At 33.6% G+C, this 12,153-nt stretch overlaps 2 protein-coding genes across 2 annotated transcripts; one reads left to right on the plus strand and one right to left on the minus strand.

The window, feature by feature from the left end:
* Positions 1–239: 239 nt before the first annotated feature.
* LOC105344630 (endothelin-converting enzyme 1) lies at positions 240–6,389 on the plus strand. Its single transcript, XM_066084418.1, has 14 exons — positions 240–1,154; positions 1,248–1,307; positions 1,652–1,798; positions 2,085–2,174; positions 2,270–2,406; positions 2,861–3,083; positions 3,161–3,259; positions 3,741–3,818; positions 4,037–4,322; positions 4,657–4,808; positions 4,996–5,067; positions 5,190–5,285; positions 5,652–5,725; positions 5,838–6,389. Exons 1-14 carry the CDS (start codon positions 447–449, stop codon positions 5,938–5,940), a joined length of 2,325 nt encoding a protein of 774 aa, XP_065940490.1. The 5' UTR covers positions 240–446; the 3' UTR covers positions 5,941–6,389.
* A 1,372-nt stretch (positions 6,390–7,761) lies between these two features.
* On the minus strand, positions 7,762–11,818 carry LOC105344628 (small ribosomal subunit protein uS9). The gene is made up of 6 exons (XM_011452440.4): positions 11,710–11,818; positions 11,566–11,614; positions 10,469–10,570; positions 8,951–9,047; positions 8,299–8,346; positions 7,762–7,938 (listed from the first exon to the last, which is right to left on the minus strand). Exons 1-6 carry the CDS (start codon positions 11,715–11,717, stop codon positions 7,793–7,795), a joined length of 450 nt encoding a protein of 149 aa, XP_011450742.3. The 5' UTR covers positions 11,718–11,818; the 3' UTR covers positions 7,762–7,792.
* Between the last annotated feature and the right edge of the window lie 335 nt (positions 11,819–12,153).

Below are 12,153 nucleotides of genomic sequence, written 5' to 3' on the forward strand. Positions count from 1 at the left end.
AGAGATTGCCATCCGCACTTTTTTCTATTACAAAAATACAACATATCTAACAAAATGATTCGATATTAAGGGTATGTATATACATAAATGATCTAAATAAGCTACCATTCTGTTCCACCATCTACCAGTCAGAAAACTCATAAACCGTGTTCTATCTTGAAGTCGTCAGTTACTTGAATAATTTAGCTCATATCTATACCCAATATTCATTCGAATTTTATAATAACAAATAAAGTCAACATTAGAACACAGCTTCTCCAATTCATCAGTCAGACTCCCAAACTGCAGGGTGTAAGACGAAATAGCGAGCGGTTCTCTCTGCAGCATTGTGGGGAGAAAGGTCTTTTAAACTGATCTTTAGCAAAGTGGCTTCTTCGGTTGTGATCGCATCAGGGGTTTCCAGCGCTGCAGCCAATTCCACGGAAGAAAACATTTATGTGGACATCATGACAGAAAACTACGCAGAGTTCGGAAAATCGACCGAGAGGTTTCCCACTGTGCCCGAAATCTCCATTCGAAGCTTCACTTTTCGTGTAACTGAAATCGCTTTAGGACTGGTTGCGTTTTTGGCTGTTACTGTGTGCATAATATTAGGATCAATGGTTAGTTCTGGCGTAGACAATGGTTCAAATTCACCGTCCACAAGCGCTCAAGTTGGTCAAAACCAGTTATGTGTATCCCCTCCATGTCTTAAAAGCGCGTCCTATGTAGTTTCCAATCTGAATACTTCTGTCAAGCCCTGTGATAATTTCTATAAATATGCTTGTGGGCGTTTCAAGATTGAAAATCCTTTGGATCCCGAAACTTCTTCGAGAACCGTGTACAGAAATATGTATTACCATAATGAAGAGAAACTCAAGAAAATTCTTGAATCCCCCATCGTCCGTAGCCAGGACTATTCCACGGAGCGGAAGTTGAAGCACTATTTTTCGTCGTGCACTGATACTTACCGGAAAGAGCGTGCTAAGGGATCGCCTTTGATCACTAGGGTAATAAATAACATTGGAGGCTGGTATGTACTCGGAACCTTCAACAACAACTCCTTTGATTTCCACAATGCCTTTCGGAAGGTCTCGGTCGATTACTGGACGGCGGCTTTCTACACGTTCCGGGTGGTCACCGACTGGTATGACTGGCATAGGAGAGTCATCGAGGTAATCAGATCTTCATTCAAACTTATTCAGTTGTCAATTTGTTTCAAATTTTTCACGTTTACAAATTGAATTTTCTGAATACTTTTTTGGCAGTTGGACTACGCTGGTATGTCAATGTATTGGTATTACTATACGGAACCTTTAACTGAAAAGGTTGGTTAGAGTTATTGGTTTTCCTTAATTTTTGCGGAGTAAAATCTGACAATATTCGTTTTTTAACTATTTTTAAAATAAACTTATAATTTCAGCTATATGATAAACTAATATTGTTCATCTGTTCCGTTTTTTAAGTTTTATGTGATAATGTACCTAAATGCAATTTTATTACATTTCTTACATAAGATTCTTTGCAGTCAGCTGTATAAGACCACTAAAATGCGTTACGTTTTGCAATATTTATTATTAAGTGATTTTTTGTTAAAGTATTACTGGTGATATTTTTGCCAATATACAACTAAAAATCAAATAACTCTAATTTCTTAAGTTTGTTTCTTCAGTACAGAAACGATATGAAAACATTCATGATGCGTCTTGCGAATTTCCTCGTCAGAGATTCGAATATAACTTTGGACAACAATACAAAAAACGCACGTATAGAGACCTTTATCAATGACGCCTTCACCATAGAAATGAATCTAGCCAATGTACGTACGTGTGAAATCTGATATTGTAAAAACAGATTGTAAATAATTATTAATGATTTTATAAAGATGTGAAAATAAACAATACGAGTATTTTGTAATGTTTTCATATACTAATACATGTAATTTACGTATTTCTTTTGCATCAAATAGTACAATATTTCCATGTTTTTAAAAGAACAATGTTATCTTATTCATAAATAACAATGTTTCCATCTATATATTTTTGATATCTATATAAGACAGTGTTTTCCATGTGTTGTAACTTTTAGTCGTAAAAAAACTTCAGATCACGAAGAACACAAAGCCAACGTCAGACCCCCACGCTTACGAGAAGAGGGTGTCTATATCTGACCTCAATACCATGCTTGGTACAGAGGTGGGTGTTGTATCAGCCTGTTAGTCCATTAAAATGTAAAAGACATACCGGTACTAATTAGAACACAAACTGTAGCATAATCTCCATCTTTTTAGATTGACTTCGCCACCCATATCCAATACATGTTTAACGACGCCAATGTTGGTCCGTCAACAAAAGTTGTTTTACGGGAAGCTGATTGGTTGAAAAAGATGAATGAGATGATAGGGTCTTTGGGGGCCAATAAAACTAGGTATTTTGGATTTTTAATTTAGTTACACATGAAACAATTAAATAATGCAACTTGTTATTTGGGTTATTATTAAAGGGACAATGAGAGAGTATTGTTTGCAATAACACTTTAATCCCAATGAGAAAGTATATAAAGTTTGTTTATAAATGTAAATTTAAAATAATTTTTGAAATTAATGTTGAATTATGTAAGCATTACTTTTCAGTTAGTGATTTGGTAATGAAATAAATAAATCTTTTAACGTAAACTTGTGTTGAGCGATATAGTAATGAACATATAATTAAGGGGACAAAAGATGATGTAATATATAGTTTGGTAGGCGATAGATAATATATCAATTAAATTTTAGTTATTTTATACAGTCATGCAATATCGCCATTTGATGTTTACTCTAAAGTATGTAAAATGACCATACAACCGTATGTTGAAAACATGCCTGTATACCACGTGACAGAATGTTGAACAACTACCTGGTCTGGAAGTTGATAGACCGCTATGAAACGGAACTTTCCTGGGAGTACGTCCACGCCAACCGTGAGTTCTACGTAGATAAGTACGGTATCCCGCAGTTCCTGGGAACCTGGCTTTACTGTTTCCAAAACATGGATCGGTACTTTGGAGACGCGCTTAGTTCTATGTATGTTAGGGACCATTTTGCCGATAAAAATAAGGAAAAGGTGAGTTTATATTTTCACTGTGTCTTTTCTGTAAAACTTTGACCTCTTTTTTCCATTCTCATTTTTTTGTTGCGCAGGCTCATGAGATTCTGGACTATGTAAAGGAGGCTCTGATTGACAGCACCATGCAAAACACGTTCATGGATGGTGCTACAAAAGCCAGAGCAAAATCTAAGGTGAGATTATGTATCATGGTTATGCTGTTTATCGCCTTGCCTTTTACGTTGTAAACGATCACCTCTAGGACAAAGTTTAAAGAAAATTGGTTAGTTTTTGACGTGATATTTGATATTCTAACATCGATACGTGATTTATTTATCCATATTCTTAATTTATTGGAAATAAATGTGTCAAAATAAGGAGGCTCGACCGTATTCAATACACTTTTCGCTATTGATATGGTGTACAGTAATTCATCAGTGTTTCATCTGTATATCTTCAGTCTGATTCCAAGTGACGATTTTACAGCTTTTCGTTTTCAGAAATTTGAGAGTGCTTTTACTTTAAATTTTACAATTTGAAAATGATGAAAGAGATGATATAATTTAAATATTTAATACTCTCATTGAAATTTCAAATTGTTCCATACCAATTAAAACTACTGGTATAATATAAAACTATAAGCTGTGTGTGATAATGTTAGAGTGTGATTGACAGATGCAAGGAAGCTTGGACAAACTTGGCTATCCAGATTTTATGATGAACGACGCGGCCATGGACAACCTGTACAGTAGTGTAAGTGTCATAATGTAAATAAAATCTAGTTTTAACAAAAACATTTTTACAAATACCAATAACTCTACTATCCTTTTCTTTCACAATGTGAAAATTACTCGAATAAACAAAAATTCTTACTTGCAAATGGTTATCACAAAAAACATCGTGTTCTCTGTTTTAAATTCCAACCACACTACATTTCCATTTTTCACGACCAAACCTCTCAAAAACTTCAGCTCAACGTGGACCAGTATGACTATTTCGGAAACCTCCTGAGCGTGAACAACTACATCCAGAAGTCGTGGAACAAGAAACTGAAGAACCACGTGAACAAAGAAGAGGAGTGGGTGTACCGGACGTACGACACCTTCATGTCTTACTACAACCCCTGGAACGAGCTGCTGGTGCCCGCCGGACTCCTTCAGTTCCCGTTCTACGACTACACGCTCCCTCACTTCATGAACTTTGGCTCTATGGGAAGCGTTATAGCTCACCATCTTGTCCATGGCATCGATCACTCAGGTATTTGGTTCTCATAGATTGATTTTCACAGTAGGATTCAGTGATAAAACCAATTTCTTTATTTTTTCTTTTTGTTTAAAAAAGAATAATTTTATTCATTAACTGATCAAACCTTCATGTTATTATAATAGTGAGGATTTTTTACTATTTTTCTTAATTTACCGTATACATTATTAAAAGTAAGTTGTCAAATTGCCCCTATCACATGCTTAATACTTTGCATAGGAATTTATAATTTTGTTTTATTTTATTTCGTACCAGTTCATATGAACAATGCATTTTTAAATTAATTTAGAACTTGTATCAATACAAGGAATATTTGTATGATCTGTAGGAGGGCACTACAATGTGGAAGGCGTCCATGAGGATTGGTGGAGCAACCAGACGACCAACAAGTGGAAAGATGCCAAGAAGTGTGTGGAGAACTACTACAACAACCAGAGCATGGGTCCATTCACCATCCCAGGACAGACCATTCCTGTCAAGGTTCGTAGTATTGTCCTGGAACATAAGATAAAAATATCTGTGTTCCGAAACTACTTTAAATTTTATATCATAGTTTTCCATTTTGAAGTCATTTACAACACTTCTAAAAGAGAAAATTAATAATTTATGGGTTAACCCAAGAGCCTTGCATTTCCCATATATTACATATTTCTACATGTATGGCCAGGTGCCAGTAAATGGTTTAAGATGGTCGGCAGAAGCGATGGCTGAAACTAGCGGAGTCCAGATAGCATATAAAGTAATTAAAAATTAATTAAAATATAGTATGAATAAGGATTACTTTTTCATTAATCAAAGAATATTAGGAACTTACTAGTAATATGCCTTGAACCAAAAGGAGATTGTAATTTTGTTTTGAAGGCTTACAAAAAATGGGTTCAGAAGAACGGTGGAGAGAAACTGGCTCCTGGATTAGGCCTGACCAACGACCAGATGTTCTTTGTCTCATATGCGCAGGTATACAAGATGTAAATGCACGCGTCAACCAAAGCTAGCACTTTCTTGTCGTATACTATATATATATAGAGAGAGAGAGAGAGGAGAGAGAGAGAGAGAGAGAGAGAGAGAGAGAGAGAGAGAGAGAGAGAGAGAGAGAGAGATTCTACTGTTAAACAGATGTTCTTTGTTTCGTATGCGCAGGTACAATCCTTAGAAAATTGCATGATAGTATCTACCTTAAGCACAATTAACAGTTTGAGGTTAATTTCTAAAATTCTAAAAATTAAAATATTTTTTGGACATTTAGTTCTATTTAAAAATTTGGTGTGAATAAAATTAATTGAAAGACCATTTAAAGATCTTGCCATTGTATGCAATTTTCAGGCTAGCTGCTACAACCGAAATGACAATGTTGGCTATTACAATGCCGTCCGAGGATTGGTGTCAGAGGACATTAGGTAGGTATAAAAGTTAGTGGATTTAAATTAAAGATGTTTCGATTTTTACTTTATATGCCTTGGTTCAATGTTTAATTGCTGTAAAATAATTTATTGAAACATTATTTTGCAGAACAAACAGTGCCTTAGCACAGATTAAGGAGTTCTCAACAGCATTCAACTGTCCAGCAAAGACGCCGATGAATGCGGAAGTTAAGTGTGCCATGTATGGATAGAACCAAAAACGGATCCATTTCAATATTACAGACGCCATGCCGGGATTATTCCTAATGCAACTGGACTAGTGTTGAAAATGTCTATGAAATGAACAATGACCAACTCTTTACACATTTTGAAATGCAAAAAACAATTAAATATACACTATTGTGAGGCTCGTATATAATTATATAATTCTGTTAATAATGTCTATGATATACCCGGTCTATTCAATAATGACAATTGATCGCGTGCATTATATATGACATGTACATGTATATCCACAATGCTTTATAAATGATTAATTAAATGATGATGGTGGGAGTATTTTAGTATTCATATGATCTTTATTAACATACCTGTAGTCTATTCCTTATCCTTGCGTACTGTATACTTGTACATGTATCTGCTTTGTATAACACGTTCTCAGTACATTGTACAGGAATTTCAAATAAATTTTGAAATTGTCTGGAAATTGTAGTTTTACTTTAAAGGGCCATGGTCATGATTTTGGTCAAAAATTATTCTTCCAATTTTTCTTCCGATTTTGCTTCAGTAAGGCTCTTTATTAGGCAACCAAAATTTTAGTGTAATTCGTTGAGTTACAATTGAGTTACAGAGCTAACTATTCTTTGCTACGTCAACAAAGCTTTTGTTTACATTTTGAATGTTGAAGTGAAAATTCCAGTTTTAGACCTAAAATGAATGTGTTAAACGTTAGGAACTGGGTTTTTTGTTGCTGAAAATGAAGAACATAGACAAATCAGCTTGAAAAAGATTTTTTACTGGTATATTGAACTCATGTAAACAAAAACTGGACACCAGCGTTGTTTAAATGACGGAGATTTGTGAGCAATGTATCTTGCTTATAACTCTACTACTAAATCTCAATTTTCATTTGATCGTTAGAAATGCATTCCTAAAGCATTGTAAATAATAAAGCCAGAAAAATAGAATTTAACCAAAATCGTGACCATGCCCCTTTAAATCTTCTGTTAATTTTCATTATGAAGACCAGGTTCAATCAAACAGCTTCAAACGTGTTTTTAAAGCATACTCGTCAACTATACCACACATGATACCGGCGAGGTTAATTGATGTTATATGTACATGTATGTCATTGAATTAACCGGTAAGCCACTTGAAGCCATGCATGTTATTGTGTTGTTCCAATTCAATCAAAGATATAAAAGATGTTTATTGCGCAATCTAATTAAAAATGAAACTAGACTTGTAAATTCGCTTCTCTTCGATACAAAAATCTTGCAAGTCTAAATTAGATTATCATCAAAATGTGCGCTATATCTCTTCATGGGAGGCAGTTGCAGTTTGCCTATGAGCAGACCAAAACAATATGCTATATAAGCGTTCAATGTTTAAACTGACGCAACTCGTGTTTCTTAAAAATCGGAAACGTTTCCATTACTTAACTATCAACGAAATAGTTGCAGGTCCATGCGCGGAACCAGAAAATTTTTCAAGGGGGGTCCAAAGGACAATTTGTTTGCCGGGAGGGGGCTAAGGCCTATTTCTTTTAATTTTACTACGTGAATTTAGTAAGTTTGAATTTTTCAGAGGAGGGTTGAACTCACTTCCCCGTCTAGTTTTGTGGCTCTACGGGAAAAATCAGATTGAATTGCCATAGAGCTAGTTCCTCCTATTCTTAAAACTATACAATTTATGGCACACAAATATGGTATTTATATTGTGCTCATTTATTTTTTGTTGCTTTTATCAATATGCATATTAGTTTTATTATATACATTTGTTGCTTAAAATTCGCATTTACAACCCATTTCTTCTTCCTCCTCAAATAATGAAAAAAATAACAAAACTCTGAGTGAAGTGTCAATTTACAATTTAATGACCAGATTAACGGTAAGATTTCTGGTAGCGGGCACGAGCGCCGGGACCTCCAAACTTCTTGGGCTCGCATCGTCTGGGGTCAGCGACCAACAGAGTTCTGTCGTAGCTGATCAGGACATCCTTAATCTCTTTCTTGGAGGCCTCATCAACATCTAAAATATCAATATAGTTTTTTGGTTGTTGTAATAATCGTAATAAAGTTTGCTAAAATTTGTACCATCTGTAATTTTATTTTTAAAATCTGTCTAATACTTTCCACATAAACTGTTCTCTATCACAATGGTACATGTACAAACCAAGAACATATGACGAAAGATCAAACAATTTATGTAAACTGGTAGCCTATGTCAGTAAAAAAAATTAACCGAAATAAGTGAACTTGTGGCTCTGAAGAAAATGTTCACTCTTTTAAACATATCACATAATTCAGTCTTCAAATGGAAAACATTTATACAAATTTTATCATCTTACATAAAAATGTTTAAGTTACTGTTGGCTTATATTTTACTTACATTTCTGGTAATAAGCTACCAAAGACTTGGAGATAGCCTGTCTAATAGCTGTAAAAAAAACAAAGATATTTTTTATAATTCTTACTCCAACCAATAAACATGAAGAAAAATTGGTAACATAATAAATTAAAGAATAGAGAAATATTTTGAATTTTAAAAAATCAAGAGATTTGCTCCCATGAATATAAAATTGTCAAAATGCATTGCCTTTGCAAAATTGAACACTCTTTTTTTTTCATTTTATCAAAGTCAATTCTCATTGTACCATAACTGGATAGTGTTCATTTTAGTTATACAGTGTATATCCATTTCAAATGTCAGTTATATCAATCTAAGGTTTGTTTTCAATTTTCTGGTTCAAAATGAAATACTAGTATTTGCCATGATTATTTCTTGTTTTATTTATTCATCAATAATAAAGTACATATATATATCTATATAAGAAATTGTATTTGGTGATCCAAGTAAAATATCACAAATAAAAGTACCTTTATTTTGTTTGCAATTTCCTAACCATCTGATTTTGTAAAAAAAAAAAAAAAATTTAAAAATCTGGTTTATTTATCATTTCCAATTATAAGCTAGATCCCTATACCAGTAAGAGACTAACTAGCTAGTTATCAATGATATGTAGTGACTAATGACTACATACCGTAGACCTGGGCCACATGACCACCCCCTCGGACGCGCACTCTGATGTCCACCCCAGCAAACTTCTCCTTACCCAGCAGCAGGATGGGCTCCTGGAGCTGTAAAACACACAGTCAAAACAGTTTACCGCATTAGTGGCTTGGTTGTACAGTATAAATATATACATAAATATCTTCAAAGAAAAGACTTGACAAAAAAAGAGCAACTTCAGAGCGCTGTGATAATATCGTCACCTTTAATTCAGACAAGGTAAGCAGAAACACAATTCATCATATAAGTTGCTCAGATTCAAAATTGGGATTTGGCAATGGATATTTCAGTAGTTTAAAACCTTGATTGTAAACAAAGTTTAAAGTTTTGGAAGATTGTTGATGATACACGTTATCAAAGGACGGGTGTAACTATGCAATGCAAGCCATATATTGTAGTACACTGAGAATTTGTCATGACATATCTATCACTTTTGTATTATTTTAATGCAAGTTTCTCAAATTATGTATATAGTACATTACCCTAATACTCATTACTCAAATACTTCAATTTTACTAGTACACGTTGATACTGTAGTACGAATCCATAAAAAATTAACATAAATACCAGTATATCAGGAGAGACTGTATTCTGTTATAAGTTTTCCATTATTCATACTTAATTTGTACATAATTAATTTACAGCAGTAAAATATTTCATCCCTATTTACAACACATTTGCAAGCAAGACACAATATGCATTCCAATTATGGTGTCCGATTCATCCTTAATTTATATGAGCAACTTCAGAGCGCTGTGATAATATCCTCACCTCTAATTCAGGAAGGTAAGCAGAAACACAATTCATCATATAAGTTGCTCATGCAGACCTAATTTTTTGTTTCACATAATTCTTGAGTTTGATTATATATTCAAAAAGTTATAAATTTGGAAGTTGATTCACTAAGACACTCACCTTGCTATAAAGAAAGGAACTTATGTTTTCTAATTCAAAATTTCTTGTTTGGAGTCTTAATAGCAAATTTAAGGTGCTGATAGGGTGAATTTTTTGTTTTTACAAATTATTTTTCCCTATTTTGAAATCTCTTTTAACCCTCATATACAATAAAATACCAGCCTATCATCATCTCACGAAGCTCACCAAGTCACAGAACCAATGAATAAAGCTACCAGTATATACAGAAGAGAGCATTCTGTACATAATTATTTATATCTGGCTGAATACAATTAATACGCAGTCAAATTCAAAGACTTGAAACTTTCATCACAAATTGAACATTAATTAAATATTCATTAAAATAAACCCCATCTTGACTCCTTATCCCAAAACTTCTTTTTCTATTGCTTGACCTTGCTGATGCAAATAAAATTGTTCATTGATTTCAATGCATGCATTACAGTAAAGAATATAACAGAAGCTCAGAGCGCTGTGATTTTGTCATCAGTTCTGTCAGATGAGGTAAGCAGAATCACATTTCATCATAACTTCCTGATCCATGCATCAGAAATAAGTCATAACTACAACAAACCTTGTATCTTAAGATCTGTGGTTCAACCTGCTCCAGTGGTCGTCCATTAACTTTAATCAGGCCATTTCCACGTTTACAATGAGCGACAGCAGTAGCAGTTTTCTATAAAAGAACAATTAATGACATCATTTTATTTTCGTTCACCTTTACTTATGTAACTTATGACCATTTTAATATCTTATTGTTAATATTTAACACATTCATTTACCACCTTATTCTTTTAACATTATATTTTTATTTTATAACTGAGCGATTTCAATTAAATGTCACATCTGAAGTCGCATCTCACTGTCCCCAAGATATCCTCGATTCACATTTTGCTTGATTACTCGACATTTATACATGTAAATACCTGATTACCAAATTGATATTCATTCTAAAGTATGAAAAATTTCCAATATTTCTTTGTAGAAATGCCCCCTTTAGCTTATCAGATTTCTATACATGGCTAAGAAATGTGATGTCTACAGAGCTTAATTTTGCAGCAGAACTCGATGATAACTTTAAAATATTGTTCAAGGTATTCCGAGTGACTTCGGAATGAAAGGAAATGTCAACATTCCCAATTAAATTTCCGTAAGATATTTGTTCTTCATTCCTGAGAAATTTCCCAATTGAAAAATGACATATAAATGAAAATATCTTGGAAATTTTCCCTTTCATCGATTTCAATTGCACTTCTTACACAGATATGTATAATTTTATTAAAAAATCGGCCAAATGTGCTGCATAAACTTTAGTTTGAGCTTACCACTTCATCAGTAAACCATGAAGAATGATAATTACTGCTTTTGACATTATGTAATACATCTAGAAATAAGAAAATTATCATCCATTTTAGTTCGTTGCTCGAGGGGTCGAGTGCTAATCTTTACGGTGGGGGGGGGGGGGTTAATTGGGAAAGCGGGGGGGGGGGGGTTAAATTGTTTGTTGAATAGATCTATATCATGATATAAGTGGCACATTTCAGAAAAAAATAATTAAAATCTGAAAACAAATAATTAAAATCCGAACAAAACGTTCAGTTGTACCTATTGTGTTTAGGTTAATGTAAAATATTTGTAACATGTTAACAATATCTAAAACCACGTGGGTACCTTTCGTCCGAAAACTTGCACGGACTGTTGTGGGCCCTTCTGTGGTGACCTATAAGGAAAATTAGAAAGATGTAAAAACTATGAATTAGGTATAAAACTTTTATTTGTAATCTTTAAGAAAAATGAAGCGAAAATTAAACTCACGGTTCCATTTCGAACCACTCGGTTTAGTTGCCGGAAGTAAAAGGAGGCAGCGAGGTTAGCAGTGCATTGTGGGAAATTGGTCGACTGTACGTAAAGTTATTCGTGTATAGGCTAGAGTATGAGAGACGAAATAGAAGTACGATAGATATTTATTTACAACTGTGGAAACTTGATATTCTCAAAATACTAAAAAAGAAATTGTAGTGTTTGGTACAAATTTTAAATGCAGCAAGTTCAAAAAGATACAGCAAGATATTTAGACTTGATTTTTTTTTTTACCAATTCCCTATTTAAAAATGAAGAAAATCGCTCAGTTAATGCGAGACGATATAAAAAACAACAATGACATTTCACAAAAGAATTTGCGATGTTTAATATTCTTAATTGATGTTCATTACATAATTATGTCACACTTTTAAACACACCTGTACCTGGATCTCAGAT

The sequence above is a fragment of the Magallana gigas genome, chromosome 5 (assembly GCF_963853765.1).
Source record: "Magallana gigas chromosome 5, xbMagGiga1.1, whole genome shotgun sequence".
NCBI lineage: Eukaryota > Metazoa > Mollusca > Bivalvia > Ostreida > Ostreidae > Magallana > Magallana gigas.